Source organism: Sturnus vulgaris, chromosome 2 (assembly GCF_052056855.1).
Source record: "Sturnus vulgaris isolate bStuVul1 chromosome 2, bStuVul1.hap1, whole genome shotgun sequence".
Taxonomy (NCBI): Eukaryota; Metazoa; Chordata; class Aves; order Passeriformes; family Sturnidae; genus Sturnus; species Sturnus vulgaris.
This window is the reverse complement of record NC_142244.1, coordinates 77,037,985-77,061,438: the sequence shown is the minus strand read 5'-3', so window position 1 is coordinate 77,061,438 and position 23,454 is coordinate 77,037,985. Positions and strand designations below refer to the sequence as shown.

The 23,454-nt window shown below is 36.3% G+C and overlaps 1 protein-coding gene across 1 annotated transcript in view; it reads right to left on the bottom strand.

The window, feature by feature from the left end:
* Positions 1–23,454, bottom strand: part of GPC5 (glypican 5) — a 584,807-nt gene that overhangs the window by 483,469 nt on the left and 77,884 nt on the right. Inside the window, exon 3 of the mRNA XM_088159817.1 lies at positions 14,007–14,701. Within this exon, the coding sequence (XP_088015943.1) occupies positions 14,007–14,701 (695 nt within the window). The remainder of the gene's footprint in view (positions 1–14,006; positions 14,702–23,454) is intronic.

Sequence of the window (23,454 nt, the reverse complement as noted above, 5' to 3'; positions counted from 1 at the left end):
TTTAAGGGAATAAAAAGAAACCTCAAAAAATTATAAAAGTCCTGATTTTCACAGTTCACACAAATCTATTGTCATTATAGTTAGCATGCTGCTATTACGCACAATTTGTATGCCACAGTATGATGACTGAGTTAATTAAAAGCTCTTGTAATAACCAGGCAGTTAAATTGCAATTAGTGCCACACGTGAACTTTATGGCAGTTTGATTTTGCTTGGTGCAATTCCTTAGAGCATCTAGTTATGATTACTCACAGTTTGGAAAACTGGAGCATTACAAACCTTTGTATTTGAACAGGACTGCACAATGATGGGAGCATCATATCAGTAATGGTCGGTCACTGTCCTCTAAGTTCAGACACTCAGCTTGAGAAATGTGTCACATTCTTTGTTTCACTTTGGTTTGAGCTTTTTGCTCTTTTTTTTCCCATTATACAAATGGCTCCTTCTGACCTCAGCATTTCTACTGAAATTATTTTACATCAAATGACTGAATTTAAAAAATGCACAGTCCTGTGACACACTTCAAACTAGATTTACCAAGTCTTGGTAGACTCAAGTTTTAAATGCCTGCATGGACTATGGCCACGTTGATGCCTTACAGGTCTGCGACTGGATCAATCTAGTTAACACCTGACACATAGTCCATTTACAGGAAACCCTACAGATATATATGTATCAAAAACTTATAGTGCTTGCTAATTTTACAAAAAAAAAAAAAAAAATACCCCCCCAAAACCAAAAACAAACAAACAAACAAACAAAAAACCCCCAAACAAACAAACAAAAAACCAAACAAAAAACAACCATGAAAGAGTTAAAGGAACTCTTTAAACATAGGAAAGGGAAGTTTTCAGACTTCTGATTCTGTTACCCAGCCAGATCTGAGGAAAAGACCATGAGGTTTTGTACTCAGAGAGGTGTCTTCTGCTCTGTTCCTCGATGCACAGCACAGTCTAAGTGGCTAGCTATGCCCTAATCTGATTTTATTTAATGCATGTTTTAGTTAGTGATTAGTCTGGTGTCTTTCAGTTCTAGCTGTCAGATCACAAACCTGCCACATTCCTTACAGCTAAATCCCCTCAAACACTCGTGAGCAAATGGACAGCTGAAATCTAATAACCCTAAAACAAAGCTAGAATAAAATATCAGGCTTGTTGGAAATACCTTTATTACAAATAAAATTGTGGTTAATTTTATTTTCCTTTCTAGAAATACACAAGGAATACTTTCTTCTAGAAACAGATTCTTGATGAGTTGTCAGCATTTCCAGCACCAGATTAGTAATCAAAAATACAAAAGACCTTGATCAAGGAAAATAATGCATTAAATTGTTAGTTTCCTGGGTTTGTTTTATTTCAGCTAAACCACGAGAGGGAGCATCAGTATTTCAGTACTCCCTAGCACTTCAGCAGCCTTCTATTGGTTCTGGGGGTTTTGGGGTTTGTTTCTGGTTTGTTTCTTTTGTTTGTTTTTTTTGCTTTGAACAGTAGCTCATTTAATCTGTAATTTCTGTTTCAAAGAAAAATGCATTTTAATGTATGAGAGGGTGCACATGGCATGGGAGATTAAAATATTCCCTATTGAGACAAAATCCAGGATTTTGAAAACAAGGAGAGCAAACATAAGGTAATAAACATCTGCTTTTCCTTCAGATCAGGAAAAATGTTAATCTGCAATTATTAATGTGAGGAGAGACTGGTGGAGTGTCACCAGGAGTGCAACCCAGGAAATTCACGAAGAAATTCTGTATTATTTTCTTTGCTTGCTTTCAAAATTTTGTCTTCTTTATCTGTGACTACTTTACTTTAAAAATATGTCTCAGAGAAATAAGCAAGTTCCAGAGTTACAGTGGCAAATGACAAGATTCATACTGACGCTTAAGCATTTTATAGAAATTGCAGAAGTCCATGACAAGTGAAGAGGAAAACATTGTGAACAAAAGCCTAGAGAATTAGAGAGCGAAGATGACACTTAGAATAATGTCTGTTAAAATTACTAAACAATTTAGAATCCCTTCCAAGACAAATCTTAAATAGACTTGCCAGCTAATGATATTTTTCAAGGAATTTTATTCAGAATTGAAATAGAAATTTCAAGTGATACACAAAAATATAATTTTTCAAGAGAGAGAGAGAGCTGGAAGCTATTTCAAGCTCAAAAAGGACAAATCAAATTCAAAGAAAAGTTGTAAAATATTAGAGTTTGTCTCACACCCAACCAGGTGGTATTGTGAAAAATAAATGTAAACTTCAGATGTACAGAATGCACACTCACCAGCAAGGCAGTAGTAACCTCCTCAGGGAAAAAAAAAAAAAAAAAAAAAAAAGATTACGTTTGGAAATAAAGTAATTTTCCATGATACATAAATTGAAGTACAACTTGGAGATTCTGAACTAATAATTCCACCTGGTTTGGCATTATGCAGCATCACTGTCATGGGGAAATGCCCCATCCCTGGAAGTATTCAAGGCCAGGCTGGATGAGACCTTGAACATCTGGTCTGGTGGAAAGAGTCCCCGTCCATGGCAGGGGGTGGAACCTGATGATCTTTGAAGTCCCTTGCAATGCAAACCATTCTGTGAGTCTACAAAATCTTCAGTCAAGACCAAGGAAAGAGACAAAAATGCAAAGAGTCTGCAAACCAGTTTTTTATAATCACAATTTTTTCATACGGTTTTATAAAAGACTGCTGTTCAAGCCGCTGGATTCTAGGGGTCATAGTCTCCAACATTCACATGACTGAGACTCATATCCTCCTTCTCCTAATACATTTATCAAAATCGTAATCCTGTCCAAGTTCTTGAGGCTGTCCTCATATCTTATCAATATTTCATTATCTCTCCTTTCCTTCATAATTTTGCACGTTGGGGATTGCAAAACGAAATCTAAGAGCCCATTAAATATGAGCGACTTAATATACTTTTAATTTGTGTCTTCTGGTCTTTAATTACCAAAATTGTAAATGGTTCTAATTCTGCTGCTCCATTCATGAGGGACTAACACTCAGCAAGTCTGGCAGTAAAAATAGCTTCTCCTTCTGAATGGAGCTGGGAAAGAAGGAAATGTGGGTTTTTGGGGGGTTTTTTTGGGTGTGTTTTTTTTTTTTTTTTTTGTTTTTTGTTTTTTTTTTTGTTTGTTTGTTTGTTTTTGTTTTTGTTTTTGTTTTTGTTTTTTTTTTTTTGGTTTTTGTTTTTTTTTTCACTTTAAATGACTTAATGTCAGGGGAAATCCGAATGTTCTCGGCCAAGTTACCCTGTAGCCAGAACACAGCACTGCCAGTTCAAACTCTTCAAAGGCAGTTCAACAAAAACTGCTTCTTATGAGAGGCTGCCAGCTCTCCTGATCCAAGTCTGCTTCAGTGGATGCCAAGGTGTTTCATTTATGTTCAGTGAAAACACTCTGCAGTTCTCCTCCAAAAAGAAATTATATAAAACCGGCAGTAGCCCTTTCCAAAGATCAGATGCTTGTGTGTAGTTTGACTGATTTATTTATGCTTTCTTGTGGTTCAAATATACTTTATTACTCCTTATTTCTGTGTTCCCAGCAAATACAGCTCTGACACAGAGGGCTAACATTGTGCTGTCTGGTAGGACACGGGCAGAATTGTTCTTTAAATCTAGGTCTGAGACTATCCAAGGTAACCTGTGTAAACCAAAAGAAATGCAGTAGACGTATGATTGCCTGTGTGAATGAAAGCGGAATTGGGGCTCTATAACCTTTATCAGGCACACAACTCACTTAAAACAAAAAACATATTTCAATTTAGAATACATAATTAGTGAAAGCAAACCAAGCTGGCTGCATCAGCATATCTGCACAACGTGTTTACACTTTATTGCAGGATGCAGTTTATATTCCAAAATAGTGAAGAGCAGAGCAGTTTTGTTAGCAAAATTCTGTAACAAAAGTATGCAAGTTAATAAAATCATGTCCACTTCAATTAGCAGTCATAATGCATTATTTCATTTAGCATTAAACACTGTCAATAACTCTTTCTATAACTGGAGGGTCACCTTTTCATAAGAATCAAAAAACATCAGAAAAAAAGGAGGGAAAACCCCACTATCTAGTTAGTATTTCAGAGAACTTACGTGTTTCTTCCCTATTCCAAACTGCAGCTTACAAGATCAATGTTTCTGTCTCCTGCATCTGTATATTATATCTGTATATAATATTAATATATTATTCTCTTCTTTGAACCTGGGAAAACCAATTTTCTTTGAAGATCTTTTGCAATGTACAAGACATGTTATTCATACATCCTCATATCATTTCAAGGACCTCAACAGTCCAAAAAGCTCATTTGCTTCAAAATCTCTGGATTTGCCCTTAAAAAGGTTTTTCATTACAAAGGGCTGTTAGTGATTTAATGGGCAATCGAGATACCAGAAGTCTGCTCAGCACAGTACCTCTCTCTTTCTGAAGTTATTGTTTCACAATGAAAAATGAAGAGCAGAGAAAAAACACAGCTTATAGAAAGGATTGTTAGTGTTCTTCTTTACACTTGTTCATGCCTTCTACCCAGCTTTGGGGAAGGAGTGAAAAGCCTCCTTCCTTCTCTTTTTGCAAATATGAAGAATCACGTTGCACTATTTTCAGTCTCTTAGAGAATCTTCCTCACCGTAGTCCAAGTGGCCAGTAGGCACATTGAGACAAATTTGTCATCGAGCCAAAGCAGAGTTAGATATCTCCCATATCACCTAAACCCAGACCATGATGGCAGCCCAGACTGTTTCCTCCACATTTTTCAGATCTCTGAGTCCCCATGCAGTCAGTGGAAAGAGAAAAACCATTTCAGATCTGTGCATTTTCCCAAATTTTGCCTAATTTTCTGTTATTAAAAAAAAAAAAAAAAAAAAGATAAAAAAGGGAAGATATATTAAAGATCCTACGCTCTCCTGACATAACAGATCTCAACTTAAAACAGAAATACAGCAAAATGGAACCATTTAACATAAGTTTCAAGTAATTTCAAATCGTGAAGCAGGTTCATTCAAAACACATTAAATACGAATGCATAATGCATGCCATGATATATTCCTACATGATTCACTTGGCAGTCTAGATTGAACAGATCTCATGTAAACCTGCACTACTCAGCACTGCTTGCCAAAGCCATGTGTGTGTGTTGATAACTGCGGTGGGTTGGACCTGGCTAAGAGCCAAAGGCCCACCCAGCTGCTCTCTCACTCCCCCTCCTCTACAGAATAAGGGAAGAGGAAGACGAAGATAAAGCTTCTGGGTCAAGATTAAGACAGAGAGATCACTCACCAACTAATGTCATGGCCAAAACAGCTTCAGTTTGGGGAAGACTAATTAATATACTGCAAATTAAAAAGAGATTACAACGGTGGGAAACAAAGTTCAGACTAGAAACACCTTTTTCCTATCTCCTCCCTCCTTCATCTCAAGATAAATCTCATTCCTTCATTTCTAGCTCTTCTGTTGCCCCTCAGTCCCTCAAGGTACTGCAGGGGGCTCAGGGACTGGGGATTGCTGTCAGTCCGTAACACTTTACCACTGCAACTGCAGCCCTACAAGTAACTCCACTGTGGGAGACACAGGGGAGGAATCCAGGCAATTCGGCAAATGAATTTTAAAAAAGCACTTTCAGAAAAGTGTGAGATGTGAACTTGACACTGGATTTGAAAGCTTTCTCACCAAAGGTGAGAAATATGTCCTCTGTCATTTCCATAAATAAAAAGAAAATCAGAAAAAAAAAGAAGAGGAATAGAAAAGTATGTACCTTGAAAGTGGTACCAAAAGCTCACATACCATATATTTAAATTCTGAGAAGCTGAGGAACATAGCAACTGATTTTGTTTAGATAGTCATGGTTTCATGTTCTGCTATTATGTTTAAAAAGTTCTTGATGGAAACAAGTGCTTCCAGTGTTTGCCACACATCTCCCAGTGTATCATAAACCTTAAAATAAAAGACAAACAGGATATTATCAAGGGTATGTCCAGCAGTGTGTACATATTTTGTCTTTCCAATTTGCATTTGAGTACAATGCCTGGATATATTGAAGGAGCAGATCATAACCCTAACACCCATTTTTCCATAATGTGCACATAACTGTGCATGCATTATTGCCCCTGCCAATATTCTGTGCATGATTTCAAGGCCTGCTTCTACACATTAGAAAAAAGTAGGACAATTGCACTATAAAAGGACACCAATTTTGAGGATAATCCAGCAACATTAGGCATACAACTGCCATTCCAACACACAAAATGCTCTGAGATGTGATTATCATGATTTTTGTTAAATGTTGTAGCAGGTATCTTCTTTTTACTGGATACACACTGATTTCATTCACAAAAAAAAAAAAAAAACAGCATAGGTACTTGTAGTAATATATAGTGTGTGGTATAAATGCCAGAAATAAGGGTAATATTCAGACCTCAGTAAATGCAAGCTACGGAAATATACAGAAAGGATAGATCAAACAAAAAAAGATGGAAGATTGCTAAGTGTTCAGGTAGGAATAAAGCCTACTATTTAATGAAAACAACTTTTCATTAGTTAGAAACAAGCTATAAACACGTTATTTGGCGATTTTCACTTTGTTTTTGAAGTTCTCCATTCTCTTTTCTGAGGAACAAACCCCAGCTTAACTTCAGAAGAAAACTTTTTGATAGACACAAGGAGCTTTTCCATGATGAAACAATAGGGAAGTGAAATACAACACGAGAAGAATCTGAATTTGATGGAGGTCACGACTGCAATAGACGTATTCATTTACATTAAAAAAATGACAGATCTATAAAAAATATGCTATACTGTATCATACAAGCAGTACAGTATTTCACAGCTATGGCTGGATGCATATCTGAATGGAGAGAAAGAGAAGGTGATGATCCTCAACTTTGTGTTAGTTGAAACAGGAACCTTCTTTTCAAGTACAATTGTATTAGACTTTAAATCCAATTACTGTTCAGCAGTTTCCACAAATAATTTCTAGATCTTGTGAAGTAATTTAAATTCATCAATGTATCAAATAATTTAAATTCAGCAAAGTTATGATGGCACAATCATATGCCAAAAGCTTCAGGCAGAATTCCACAGTTTTATTCCAAAATCTACTTTGCTGAAAACAATAGGGGTTTTTTTCAAGTATGAAAGAACTTAATGGCAAGTGGCTCACTTGGGGGTTGTCTTTTACAAATTGGTAATGGGAACACACTCTGAAAGTTAAAGGAGTACAAGGCTGAGCCCAGATAGATATTTTGGTGACAGGCATAATATAATTAATTTTCCCACAATGTCAATTTAGGTAGTATCTGTGCTATCTCTAAACCAAAGCTCATTTTCCCTCCACAGCTTATCACTAATGCCCCCACTTCTCTTGAGAACAAAAGTACTACTGTTGACATACTTGGCTACCACTTCCTTTGAGAACCTCCAGGCTATCACTCCATTAGTCTCAAACTTTATCATCCTGTTGTGGGGAATTTTATCCATGCTTACAGACTAAGGAGCAACTAATTCTTTTGCTTTGACCAAAGATCTGTGAAATAAACAGACAGTGCATACAGACTTGTGAAGATTCCGTTTTAGCAACATGCTTGCACGGTAATGTTCACCAGCCATGAGATGAAGACAGTGCCCATATCCTGCACTAGAAGAACACCATGAAAAGAGGATATGTTCCTGCCCTGTCCATGTTGCTTGTATGCAGGCTCTATGCTACCACAGCTACTGAGTAAAAGATGGTTAGCTCTTCAATAAGAATATTCCCCTAATCCAACCACCTAAACAATTTCACAAAATGAGATTTATTTAGGAGGGATTTTCTGAGGTTGTATAGTCCAACATCCCCATTTAATCAGGGTCAGATACAGATGATTGTCCAGGTTCATGTCAAGTTTGGTTTCGAGTATTTCCAAAGATAGAAACTCCAAAACCTCTCTAGACAACCCATTCTATGCAATTTCATAGGTTTTGATTTCTGCCCATTGCCTCTTGTCCAGTCAGTGAGCAAGGCTGACAATAGCCTGGCTTTTTCCTCTTCAGTGGCTCATACCATGTATTCATACAAGATTCCCTCTGAGCCTCTTCTCCAGGATCAGCAGCCCCATCTCTCTCAGCCTCTCCACATATGGAAGATGCTCCAGTGTCATATTCATCTTTGTGGCTGGACTCACTCCAGTCACTCCATAACTTTCTTACAATGGGCAGCCCAGAACTGGACACAGCACCTCAGATGTGGTCTCAGCAGTGCTGAGAAGGGACAGATCACCTCCCTCAAACTGTTGGCAGCACTTTTCCTAATGAAACCCAGGAGGCTGTTGGCCTTCTTTACTGTGCAGGTGCCTTTCTCATGTTCAACTTGGCATCCTCTAGGAGCCTCACACACCTTCTTCCAAAGCTGCTTCCTGGTCAGTCAGCCTCCAGCAGCTGTTGATGCATGGGGTTATTCCTCCCCATGGAATACAAGACTTTTCATTTCCCTTCGTTGAACTTTATCAGATTCCCCTCAGGTCAATTCTTTAGCCTGACAAGGTTCCTCTGAACAAGCATTTGGTGTATCAGCTGCTGCTCTCAGTTTTGTACTGTCTTGCAAACTTGCTGAGGGTGAACTGTTCCATCACCCCGTCCATTAATGAAGACATTAAAGAGTATCTGCCCCAGTATCAGCCCCTGGGGGTCAGAGCACTAATGACTTGCCTCCAGCTGTACTTTCTGCTACTGATGACAGTCCTTTGGGCCCAGCTACTCACTAATTTTTCAGTCTTCCTCACTGTGCATTTTGACAGTTTATATATAAGGATATTGTAGGAAACAGTCTCAAAGGCTTTGGTAAAGTTGAGGTAGATATCATCCATTGCTCTGCCCATATCCTATCAATCCGGCTGTCCCATTAAGGGTGTCAAGCAGGTTAACCATTACTCCCAATCAACTTTTTCTCCATTTGCTTGGAATATAGTTACCAGGATTAGCTACTCCATCACTTTTCCAGGGATGGAGGTAAGGCTGACTGACTTGTATTTTCCTGTATCATCCTCTTTACTCTCTTTGAAGACATCACTTTATTATCACAGCAATTATGGCTGTTTATAGCTAGTGAATTCCAGCAAAAATAACCAGGAAGAAGAATAAAGCTCTAAATAAAGTCTATTAAATTCTTCTTTCTGCTAGCATTCTATGCCACAAGAAAGATCTTGCTTTCTTTCCAGTATGAGACAGCTGATTAAATAAAAACAAGACAAAAGTCTCTTTTAATAGAATATAATTATACCTATTTTTTAGAAGACACACGACTCAGATATTGTTTCAGGATCAGACTGAGATGAAAGGACTTAAGAGCTTCCACAATTTTGATATTTTTGTTGTCTCCAACTGTTTGGAAATCTCTTAGAACACAGTGAAGACACAGTGCTTTTGAAAATCCCATCTGAATCAGAATTTTTGTAGGCTTATACTACATATAGAAGTACATACAAGAATTTTACCAAACCTGTAGCACAGATTCCTCACTTTCAAAATAAGGAAATTCCAGAATCTGTGTGATTTTTTTATTATTATTTTTTGTTTCTGATTCCCATATTTTTATATGCATATGTATCTTTCAGTATCATGGTCACATACTTCATTTTCCTTCAGATCCCAACATCATCAGTGCTCAGAATAGACAATGAACAACAAATCAATATTCTTTTTCATCTCTTTTATTCAATATTAAACTCAGACATCATTGATCTTTTGGGAATTTAGAACAAAACTCGCATGCAAAGTTTGCAAGGAAGATTTAACTATAAAGCTATCGCTTTTTATCTTCTTTTTCTCTTCTGCCAGAGTCGGGATTGAATGCATGAGAGATGGAATTTCATGTTCGGACTCAGTTGTTTATTACTTCTTATCTATGTTACAGCGAGTGCTACAGCTTTTCTAGCTAACAAGCTAAAAATGAAGAAATGGTGATGTATCTTGCTCGTTACAAGGTCTTTTAAGGCTAAACAGTCCAATTAATAACTAACACCTAATTTATTTTCACTTTTGACCCAATGACCAAACACCCGTGACCTGCAGTGTGGCATTTTTTATCCAATCACAAAAGTACCACTTATACTCAAGAAGAAGAAGGTGAAGAAGAAAACCCCCGCTCTAAAACCTGCAACTCTCTTTATACCTATTACTACATTCTAAAGCCCCAAATTCCAAATCCTTCACCATATTTGATATTACACACTTCTATTCAAACTACAGACCAGTGATTCTAGTTCTATCATTCAATTTTGGAAGCCTTGTCCAAGGCCTCAGGTCAAAAGCAGTGTTCTTCTGGGGGTCAGTGCCTGACAGCACAGAAAGTTCAAAACTCCCAGTTTCCAGGGTTCCAACACAAAGCCCTGTGAATTTTAGCTTTCACTTCTCTCCTTTTCCTTTCCCCTTTTCCTTCATCGTTTCCTGACCTCAGACCCATTTCCCCTCCTCTCAGGTCCTCTGTTTGTTCCTCTCCAGTGAACCTCTCATTTGTGGCTTACCCAATGCATGACAGCACAAGTCTTCAAACAGCAAAACAAAACTCTGGCTAAGAGCACAAACACTCCCTCAACCAGCTTGACTTTCTGCTGCCAGGGCAGCATGCATGGAGGCAAAGGGGTGGGAAAAGAGAGCTGAGGACAGTGCTAGAGCAGGACTTGGCCAATCCAGGGTGAGACTGGCTTAAACTGCTGTGGAATCACACTGTAAGTGACACAGGAGGCTGCTCTTCCATGGCCTGGGGCTGCAATAGTAAACCGTACATAAAGGGAGTGGAAAAAATGCTCTTATGCGGGGGACAGTAGGCTCCATCCACACCAAAACTTTGTAAATTTTGCTAAAATCTCTTTGTCCTTCTGTCTTAACATTGACACTGGTTTCGACAACAAAATGGGGGTGACATGAAACAATTTATTATAACTTGTAAACAAATTTCCATGGGTTTTTTGTTTGGTTTTTGGTTTGTTGTGGTGTTTTGGCTTGATTTGGGAATTTTTTACATGTATGTAAGGCTTTAATGTGTTGTAAAGTTCTTGTGCATTCATCAAGCTGTACAGTGCCCTCCACGGGATTTCCTTGGCTACACACAAGCTCAGAGACCAGCATGTGGCAACTCGGGCCAAGCATAAAAGGAGCACAGGATTAGTCTGCAAAGTACTCTGCAACAATGGGCATTATTAGCTGTTATCCAGTGTGTAAGAACTACATACCATCTTTCTTCAGATTATCCTAATAATCCACACTGTTCTTGTTTTGTATGGTGCAGCTCTCTTAAACCTCTACTACACTGTATCTGCATTTACACAGATGTTTGCTAAAAAAATTCTGTTCCAGCTAAAAAGCATAGGGTACACTGAGCAATATATGGACATATATAGACTTCAAAAACAGAAGTGGCATTAAATATATGACAATATGTAAGTGTGGAAACACATAAATCCATGAATAGTTGCACAACCCACACATCTCCACTAGATTCTGCAGAATAGCATCAAATAATGCACAGGCATGGAGATGATGAACAGGTGCTGCACTTATTTGCCAGTCAGCAGAGCTGTGGGAGGCAAGAATTAAAGGTGATTTTAAAACAGTAAGAAGAAAGGGAAAGAAAAATTCCAGTTGGACACAGAGTGACTCTGCTCTGCTGACCCAAGCAGGAAAGGGAGCAAGCTGTAAATTACTATGAAAAAAGAGCTTCGTAAAAGGAAGCCATGCAATATAGGCATTAGTGTTCTTTCCACAACACACAGAGCTTAAAGCATGAATATGCAACAGATTTAAGTACTCCTGCAAAGTATTAGAAAAAATCCTTTACATATGGTTATTTACACAAGCATAGCCATGAATGAATGAAAAGACTGCACAACTACATCTATCATTAAGCAGAATACTCTGCAGATTCTCACATTAACACTTGCGTAATTATATATGATACTTCCAAACACTTAATTTTTTTTCCTCTGTTCGCTTCCTTAAAACTCACAAAATGTAATGAAATTCTCTTTTAAAACTGCAGAGACTCCTGCGTACCTAAACAAATCACTATTTGCTTGCTCATTATCGTCTTTTCCCTGTCTGTTAGAATCACTGATGCACTAATTGCTTATCAAAACGTGAAACAGTTCATGAGTCGCTCTGAAGATAAAATAAATATTAATGAGCCAATTTCAATGAAATTCCTGTCCTCTGCCTCTTAAAGCTGTAAGACTGTATTTATCACATGTCAGAATTAAGTCTTGATACCCAATAAATTGGAAAATATGAAATATACTGACTAGATCACCATGTTTCAAGGCATCATCGCATTATAGTCTTATTTGACCAAATTAGTGATTAAAGAGAGAAAGGTTGGTCAATTATAACAGAGAAATTAGGTGAAAGAGATATCTAGGTCTGGTGCAGTTGGAGTCAAAAATAAAGTATGTGGGTTTTAAAGCTGGGAAATACTTCTATATCAGATGGTTTTAACGTAACATTAGTAAACACATGATCTTTGAACAAACATATTGGCCAGAAATATCATTACATAAGAAATTTTAGTATTCCTTACATTGAATGAAGGACAGGGAGAAGAAGGCATGGAGTATTCAGGAGTATTAAAATAAAGCACTTTATTTCAGATCAATATGGAATTTTCATTAAGCAAAACCACTAAGCGGAGGCCTCTTCACCCATCTCATTTTTTACTAAAATTCAGTGAAATATACTATTACGGACCGTGAAAACTTTCATTTTGAAAACATGAGTGTGCTGAGAGATTTTTAAGTCTGGGCCAATGACAATTCACTGTTGCAAATCCAAGTCTAAAACTTTTCAAATTAAATGACCCAGGATGAAGTAAGAAACTAGTAGGAAACAAGTCCTTCCCTTGAACCTTTACTTGCTTGATCTAATTTGTTCCTGAAAATGGTAGGCAAAGAAGATCCCACAGAAATCAAAGGAGCAACAGGGTATTTCCCTAAAAGGCAACTGTAGATCTGAAATAACTTGGGAATTAGAGAGACATTAGTGAGCCACTTTTGAGTCAAACTGTTAGTGAAAAAGCCTTTATCCAAAAAAGACAGCTTTTCTGAAAGGAATTGAGCATCAGGATATTATGGCTCATGAAGCTGGCTGGTATAAAGCAGATGAAGGGGGAAATTTGTAGAAATGAACCCTGTTATTCACTGATTACAGCAGGGTGAAGAACCCATTTTACCTGACTCTAGGTCTTGGTAAGAAATGAAGAAACCTCTATTTATTCTATTAGACCAAGTTATTGTCAGAGATGGTATCAGCGGCTTAGCAGAAGACACTGCTTTAACTTCAGTTAATCAAGTATTGAGGCAGCCCTAGAAGTACTCCTGCACCTCAGCTGATGTCACACCTCTTTAGGATGTACTATAAAACTAAAGGCATTTCCCCAAACCAAGCCATCCTATCCAGCACTTAATACTGAATATGTCACTGTCAGTGAAGTCCGCATGCAAGAATACAGAGAAAAATTGTGGATTAAATATAATACAGGAAAAATTCAGATTTTGGTACTTACCCTCATAAATTAGGATATATACGAGCTTCTCCCCCTAAAGCGTAGTTAAATAATGCCCACTTTCCACAGCAGTATCCTAAAATTCTTCACACAGTCACACTAACAGAGCTCTCACACAACTTTTTTTTTCTCTAAAGTGTAAGGAAGGACTTATTTCATGTTACAAATCAACTGTGCTGCTTCCTCTGAAACATACAAAATTATGGAAATAATATATGCAAAGTTGTAACTTCTTAAAGGCAGGCCATTGGTAACTAAAATAAGGATTGTTTACATTTATCATAATGTGCTCATAAGATAACAATCAAACAATTTTCTTATGTTCATGAGAAATATTTTTGTGCTCCCAGAAATAGAAATAGTCAAATAAAGCTGAACTCAGACACAAATGTGCTCCTCCCCATAAAAATGGCCAAACAAATAACAGCCATCAGTGATACTTTTCCTACTGTCATGTTTGCCCCCAGTGTGGATAAACCCGGGGTCTCACCTGCTCAGATAATTCTGGCCCATTGATCCGAGCCTGCACCAGAGCGTCACGAACAAGGGCGTGGAAGTTCAGCAGCACACGCTCGATGCCGTGAGCTCCGCTCAGGGCTCCTGAGAGCTCCTCCAGGGACTGGATGTACCCCTGCCAGTGGAGATCAACTTCTGCTAGGTCAGCCAGGCAGCCTCGGAGGGTGTTGAGGCAGTAGCCCATGCAGGGCTTGCTCAGCGTCAGCCCCTGGCAGTGTGGGCAGTACTGCATTCTCAGCAAAGCTCTGCTGCAGGCTTTGGAGAAGTGCAGGTGATCCGTTGTATTGATCACTTCAATCCCCAGATTCAGAGCCTGCAAGAAAGTCCGGCTGGGTAAGAGTGATCTTCCCATTTGTCCTATGGCCTTTTGGGGAATGTTGCCAAAGGGCCTGATGTCTCTTCTCGCCACTCGGAGGCACTCCGCATATTCCAGTGAAATGTCAGTCGGACCAGGGTTAATCACACGGTTGTAGACTACTGGAAACAGGGTGTCAAAAAATCTGTTCACAAATTCCTCTGTGCTGACGTCTGTGCCAAATAAGAACAGTCCAACATCTGTGAAAAACTCCTGCACATGCACAGTAGCCTCAGCAGCCATGGATCTATATGCACTGCAGAAAAGTGTGCTTGTGTAATTCTCAGCCAGTCTGATAAGCACTTCAAAGGTTTCTGCAATAAATCAATCAATCAATCAATCAATCAATCATTATTTTTAAGGTTTAAAAAAATAAGAAATTAGATTAAGAACATAAACAATTACACTAGGACAACTTACATATATCCCAAATGGATTTTTGCATTAGAATTTTTGAGGAGACAAATTTCTCACAAACTATGACAACTGTCTTATCTGTAAGGGAAGCACCTTACAAGTAATGTTAAAACACAATTAATAATCCATGTTTTCTTTGCAGGTTATATTAAACACAACCTAAAAAAATTATAACTGGAAATAATTGTAATTAAGTTACAAAATACAGCAAAGTCCTGTTTTATCTGTCAATGTATATAAACACATTAGCTCTCTCATCTCACAACTCATTCTGCAAGTTGCAAGGAACAGCTGTATGCTCTCAGTAACTCCAAGTCATTCTTCTTACCATCCTAAATGGATGGGCAAAAGTAACATTAAACAATATAAACAAATCTTCAGTTCGATTAAAACTTAACTCTGAAAGATCAGTTTTTATTTTGTGTCTTCCAGAGGAAGCAGATGTTCCAAACACACATAAAAAACATGATTTTAAACAGTGCTGTTTGGTCTGGCAATTGGTATGGTCAAGAACTGCTTTCCTCAGGAACTGATGGATAATCCCTCCATAAGCTTCAAGAACTGCATAATGAATAAAGCCTGAAGGAACAAGCTTGCATTTCATGTTTTAAATGGTAATCCTTAAATACACTGAGTAGTGTTTAATAAAGCAGTTTGAATATACTGGAAAAATATCCTCTCCTGACTTGATCTATCATTTGCAGGTAAGAAAAAAATGTCAGTTTTCAAAACAGAAAAAGTGTGTTTACATTGAGAAATTCCCTAGCTCTGCCTGAGAAGGTTGCACTTTAGCTAAGGCAATGAAGCAATATATGGATCAAAAAGAAACTTAGAGCTGAAAATAGAAACACAAAAAATCATATTACAAATATTCACCCATTTTATACACTGAATGTCTACAACTCAATAACTTTCATTTCAAGTTTTACAAGTTTTCATGTATTATTTTTCACATTTATTTTTGAGTAAGACTGTAAAAATAAAGTAAGGAAAAGCATGAAGTAGAGTTAATATTGCCTAAACAGTGATGTTAAATACAGGCAGAATCAAATAGTGCCAAACCATGTTAAGCATATTTCTGAGCAATCTGAAGTCTGCTGGTCAGTCACTGACTGAAAGGTATAGTAGAAAAACCAGAATAAATGTAAAAAAGGCAAGACCGGCTATTATCTCTTTAATAAATACCTATGCACAAGTGCCTAATATTATGATTAAAAGTTTGTTCAGTTCAGGTCAGTGAAAGGATTCTTGCTGACTGCAGAGAATTTGAAATTGCATGCTCTGTGAAAAGATCATATATACTTTGTATACAGTTTCTCTTTTCTCCAATAAAAATGAGATACATGCTTCTAAAGAACAATCATTCCTCTGCTATCTATAAGTCTTAGTTATGTATTTCACACCACTCTTAAATTGAATTTGCTGTTCTCTTTTCTATTCTTGTAGCACTCACACAAGTAGGGAAAAAAAAAAAGTGTTGACAGCTCATAGTAAAGAGTCAGGAAGTGCATCCCACTTGTGTGGCTTTGGGTTTTTTTTATTGCTATGTCCCATACATATGTAAACCTCTCCTTAAGTGAATTTCACTGTAATCATTCATAAATGCCAAATATCATAGTGATTCAGCAAAGGGATTAATTCGTTTCAAAAGTCATACTCCTAAAGTCAGTACCCTCCATGAAGCTTGCTCCCAACAATGGAGACCTGCTCAGCACAGAAAAGCCTCTTGGGTGTATCCTGTGAGTTAACATGCAGAAGTGTCAGCTGAGCACCTCTGCAGCTCCCAACACCACTACCTGCCCCTCACACCTCACACCTGAGCTACAGGAGACCCATTTCCTTCTGGAGCAGCAAACGAGGCACAACAAATCAGACAGGGTAGATTAAATAGATTGAGATGCCCACTTTAAGGCACCTGAACCAAGGATGAGCTCTCCACCAGCTGTACAGGCAGTTTGGACACCTAGCTCCCATGGAGGCACAGGTACATGGGAAACTAAATTACAGTCCTTAATTATTAAAGATATAACTATAATACATCTCATTTTTATTCAGGGAAATAAGGAATGCAAAGAACATGCAGTCTCATTATAGAAACTTTATTTAGCCGCCTAAGAGTGTCTGATAGCACTTTTTAATGGTAGGTGCCATTTTTTATTTGCCTGTCCAAAAGGGCATGTGTGTTCTGCAGGTCTTGTGTCATATCTGTAGGCTTTTTATAAATGTTTTGCATTGAAAATAGTACTAGATGGCTGTGCTGAGAACACTGAACTAAATTCTAGATATCTAGTTATCACAGACTTGACAACCCTTCATATAAAATCCTGGAGCAGCCCAGAAGAGAAAAGACAAAAATACTAAATAAAATTGATTCTTGGTTTAGACGGCTTAAAATAATAAAATGTGAAGAATATTAAAGCTTTTTTATTATTATTTTTCCTAGATAGAAACCATAAAGTCTGTGGTCTAAAATGTCTGTTACAATCCATGGCTGCAGTATCCTATTACCAAGTGCAAAAATATTAGTTGAAAGAATAAATCATGCTGCACATGGACAACCAATAGATTTTACAATGTAGTCTAAACAATAACAAATCTTTGATATTGAACTACATTGCTAGTGCCTCAGCAATCCCCAGATCAATGAGTACAATAATCAACTACCTAATTTACTGACTACTTCTGCCTTTCTAAATAGGATGTGATGATACTGGCCACTTGTGTTTACAATTCTGCATCATGTTGCTTGTCATTTTGTGATTTCTTATGGAAGTTGTTAATCTGTTTTTTGTTTTTTTTCTACTAGCACATTTTCGACTTTACAACCATGGCTATTTCAGAGATTTATTTTGCTCTGAGCAAATTTGCTGACGGACAGCAAATCAGACCTATGTTTACTTTCAATACTGAATAGCTCCTGTGAATGCCTCATGATGGCTATCTGTGTCATCTACAACACATTGATATTTCAGTGACAAATCAAGTTAAATTGGTTCAATACTGCAAGCTGTAGCAATGTATTTATCTTTTAAATCTATGAGCTGAGACTAACATAATTAGCATTAATTACTCAGCAACATAAAAGTAGTGATGAGCTTTCAATCAATGAGTATAAATCTAATACATATAAAATACATTTAAAGTATAACTTTAAGATGAGCTAGACAAGTTCTTTTTATTGTTATCAAGTGACTTTTTAATCTTCAGAGTGTATGTCATCTCCATAATTTATGAGATATTCATATTAACTGCTTTAGAATATCCTATAGATACTTTGTGCAACCCTACTATTAATACTATCTAGTGTTTACCGCAGATGACATGTCAATTTTGTTTTTCTTTGGTGACATTTAAAACTATTGTTTGTACACTCTTAAATCAAATTTCAGGGTTGTCAATATTTTAACCAATTAGTTTTTTGAAAGAACAGTAATATTTTTCTTTCTGATTTTACTAAGGACAAAACATGAGGCTAGGAAATTTGTAGATGAGGACTTGTTTGTTTTATGTATAGTATTTTTTCAGCTGACACTTCATACCAGTACATATATACATTATTTTGTGATAATAGTGTGTTTAACAATGTGGTGTAAAGTAAGTATAAGGTTATTGCTGTAAAAGACTTGCTCTCTTCCCTTCCTTTAATCTTTCAGTTCCTGAGAGCCAGGGGTAGTTCTAAATTATAAAGAAGTTATAAGGTATCAATAAGTCCAGTGCATAAATGGGTTTAATATACAAATCAGAAGTATACACGTTTACTAGAATAAAGATAACAAAGAAATCTAATTTTTTATTCCTGGACATTAATAAGATTGAATGAAAATATTGCACTAAACGAAATAGAATTTGGATTAGATTTTAAACCAGCCCTAAAATTCTCATCCTTGTTAATTTTGTCAAAGTATCGTTATACCATAGGTACCTTAGAAAATTAATTTGAAATAAAGTTCTATGGAACCATGCTGTTGTAAAACAACTATATTTTCTTAAGTTTACCCTTTCTTTACACAGATGTTCTATAAATCTGCTGAATGGAAAATGTATGGTTCTAAACGCTGAGCACTACCTTTTGAAACACATATGGTACTTGATGCAGAGATAGTCTAATAAATTAAAAATCTAGTCTTAGCAGTGGCCCAACAAGTTGTGAAGTCTTATAATTTGACAATAATTCATCAGCCTAAATTACATATTATAAATGAATTCACAGTTAGGGTAACATATAGAACTCAATAAATTGTAACCAGACAGGTTAAAATCCATCCTTGATTTATGACACTTTATTTAGCAAGACCGCCTTTCACAGTCCAGAGGACATCCAAAACTGATGAGCCTAGAGTATCTTAAGGATCAGCCCATAATATGCAGGAATCAATAACTAAATCCAAGCAAACCTGGAAAATCCAGGAACGTTACACATTTATTATGATTTGAAAAATCCTACGGGAAAGCATTGCCAGCTGCCATTGATGTTTGCCGATCTTGTAAGTTTTCCTTTTGTTTATGGGTAACACAAATAAACTAGAAGCATCATACTACCACTTCTAAAGATTTATAGTACAATCAAATGTACTTTGCATACATTGTTATTCTAGAGTCACAACGAATATCTCAGGTGCAAGTTACAGCCAGGTAAGCAAAAAGCATTCAAAAGTTATGAAAAAAAGTAGTGGAGAAGAAATTAATCCACACAGCATTACATTCATAACATCTTTGTTTAAAATACATCACACAGAGAAATAAGTATAGGTGGGAAATTCAGTGTAGCTATTCCTAACTACAAAGTGATGGATATAATGCAAAATCCCTGAATCATTTACCATATTAGAAAAATGAGTTGGAAGAATCATGTCTTCAAGACATATAAATGAATTATAGAGAATGAACTCATTAAGCCATTAACTGTGAAGGTTATAGGGGGAGAGATCAATAGGGTAAGTGCCAGTTGAATAGATTTGAGGCTCACTGAAACTGCTCCTCATTAACACATATTTCAAATTAATCCATTTCATAGACTGCAGACTCACCAATGAAGTCAGTAAGAAAACAGGTATAACAGATTAAACCTGTAGCATAACCAACTTTGTATTGCCAAATGATAGCAATGCACTTCAGGCTTTTATAGCTCAAAGAGTTTGTCAGGTCTTGTTTGGTCTGAAATTTATTTCAGCTGTCTTTGAAAAAAACACAAACATTCAAGAAACTTGAATTAGAATTGGTCGACCATTGCCTAAATTGTTCAGTGGCATATTATTCATATACTTAAGGAGTTTTCTACATATCCTCTGATTTTGAGTTTGGTTTAGTCATACAGTTTTGGGGGTTTTTTTTTAGGTGAGGTTTGTACTGAGGCTTTTTATACTCTCTGCATCAGGACACAAGGAAGTTGGCATATTAAAATATTAATAGGAATTAGCAACCATATATAATCATACATATTCAGGCTATTAGCATTATTAACACTAAAAAGAACTATTGTACTCTGAAATGAAATAGCAAGTTATCTCAAATCCATATGTAAGTTTGTGGGAGAATGGATTGTAAGAGAACAGAGACAGTGCTGCAGACAATCTCACCCTGATAAGTTGCAGCTGTGTAAGACAGGTGACCAGCATTGTAAGAGAAGAAGAGTGGATGCTGATGTTTATTGACCGATCACAAAAGAGTAAAAGGGCCTGTGAGAAACAGGGTGAAAAAGGTTGTACTGGGGAATAATAAAGTGCTGATGCTTGAAACTGTTCTTGATATCAGCTGTGTGTCCTCTGTCATAAGGTATGTTCCTTTTTTTTCCTCCAATGAAATTGTGAGGACTCATAGGAAACTAATTCCCAAATTAACCAATATACATAGAATGTAGAAAATACGTCCTAAAGCCAGATGAGATGAATTTCACTCATTTTTGTGCTATGTTTTTTCACTAGTATGAATTGCTAAGTGGACTTCTCGTTCTTGTTTTATAATCTACTAAACATCATCACAAGGTATTAATTTTTGCTTACTAATCCTGACACAAACTATTTTGCTAGAATAGTTTAGAATTTGCTTTCTAAATCAACAAATTTAGGTATGGTTTTTCTTTCCATCTTCTCAGCTATGCGTTTGAGAAACAGACATTGCCCTACAATGCAAGAGGTCTCAAGTTCAGGTGTTTTGACACAATGATCCAAATCTTGTAATTTGCTTGGGGTTTTTTGTGTGGTTTTTTTTTGTTTGTTTTTTTTAGGAGGGGGGTTGATTTGTTTTCTTGTCTCGATTTCTATTTTTTTTTTGTTTTTCAATGAAACGTTGGAATAATTTTTTTCCAGTTCTTTGGAGTTACATTAATTTTTATGACTTAATGGAAATCATCACAATTGATTCAGAAGATTATTTTTCAACTTTTCAGTGAAACTTACTGATGTTGATTTTAAAATATCTAGCCTTTGAATTTGCTATTTAACATACTCCTAAGTTGTAACTGGAATGTAAAGTATTTAATTGACATTGACAGATCATATTTTAATACTGTTATCTGTCATATGAATGAAAGAATGAATGAATAATGCAAGGTTACAATTTTATCTAGTTACAAGCAGTGATTCCACTTTCCTCTCAAAACTTCTTCCCTTTTCTTTTCAGTCTGGTATTATACTTTTAATAGTGATGGCTATGGGACCATTCATCTTATCATTTCAGAAGTAACATGAACAGATTGTTTTCTATGGTGCCACGAGAAGGAATAACTAGCAATTAACAGAGCTTGACCAAACTTCTTTTTTTTTTTTTTATTTTTTTCCCCTCTTGGATTCTGTTTATGTTCTCTCTGATTTTGCATTGCTCTCCAGACAATACTTTCTCAGAGGAAAATATTTCAAATTTCTGAATATATTGCTTGGTCCTGTGGAACAAAATATACTCAGAGTTCAAGCAGAGAACTCCAGGGAATCAGAGCTTTAAAGCTGGTATCTTAAAATAAAGTTGTTTGAAAATATTTTGAAGTAAAATGCTATGCATGATTTGCAAAAGGACATTAAATTGATATTGATTTAAGATAACTTGCAGTCCTTCTTTATTATGGCAAATGTGTAAAAATGGTTATCTCAGATGTATGAAAAGGGTATTATTCAGAATTTATAGCAGGATGATGTAGAGATAGGAGGGCCAGAAAATTAAATAATTAGAATGATAAATTCATTTCACGTAATTTCAAACTATATATATATGAGTTAAGAAGCACTTCTAAGACATGATTCATCTCTCTGACTTTAGATGATTACTTTATGTTGAGATGAAGTGCTTGCTTGAAGTGCTTGTTCCTCTCTCTTTTACTATAAAGGGATATCACACTGAAGCCCTAAGATTTTTGTAGGAACTGATATTAAAGGAAGTGTCCTTAAACATAATTCAGTACTTCAGTTTATACAAATAAAGAGCGGAGATGATCATGCTTCTATGAAGTGGTCTTAATGGTAGATAAATTACAAACTTCTTATGCATTTATGCAAATAGTTTTTCCCTCTTCACACCTGTAATCTGCTTTTCTTAGAATGAACTATATGGTTGGTTCCATGGAGCTGCTGGAGCATTATGTCTATATATGCTAACTTTATAGGAATTAATTATTAGGGAATCACAGAGAAATTACAGTTGAAAGGAGAGAACAACCCTAGGAAGATTTCCATAAAGCTATGATGATGACTGATATCAGATGAAGCTTTTGTTTTTCTATTAAAAGTTTAAAACCTGACTATTTATTTTTTTTTATGGTGACAATACTCACTTATCTTCAGTAAGCGGGTTTTTTTTAAATATAAATTAAAGTGAAATGTTAATCAGGTTCTAGCAGATGCAACGCTACAGATTACATTTCTTGCACAAGTAGAAAGTATTCATTTTGTATCACTGAATATTTAATCTCACAGCTTTTTTCAAAGTGTTGGCTGAGGTTTGGTGAATTCCTGCATCTGATAGTCTGAGGAATTCCACACTAAAAATTATCAAATCAGTTAGTCAAAGGAATTTAAGGAGATTGTTTACTTGACCTGTGACTACATGCAATGGGTTTCAAAGATCCTCCAGAGTGCATGGTAGGGGATTAGATGCATTTATTTTCTTTCAATTCACTTTGCTTAACTTCATATTTACTGAGGAAAAGAAAAAAACATCCTTAAGTCTGCATTTCTTAAACAAACATCCATGTTTTTCATGGAAGATTCAGGAACAATGAATTTTATGACTGCATTTGTACTGTACTGAAGTTAGTTCCGAGTTCCTCTGTAAATACTGGCTATCATGTAAATATTGGCTATTGAATGTCCCTCCGTAAAGGTCTAGTATATGAGTGATATGAGCAAAATTCTGCTTAATATAGGTGATTCAAAAACCATTTTGGTCTATGCCATGTATTTCAGTACCTATTTTGGCACATGGTATGAAAAGGAATGATGTATGCACTTCCAAGTTTCAGACAAGTAAGTAAATGTAGCATTTCTCACTTGACAAGATAGAAACTCAAAGGAAGTGGATAACCAGGCAGCCAAATGTTCTCTTTCACAATTACAGTTTCAGTATATAAACTTATTTAAGTGAAATTCAGAAGATATTTGTACTCTGGGGAAATCCCAGGAAAGAGTAATTGCTTCTAAAATGACAAAAGTACAAAATATATTCT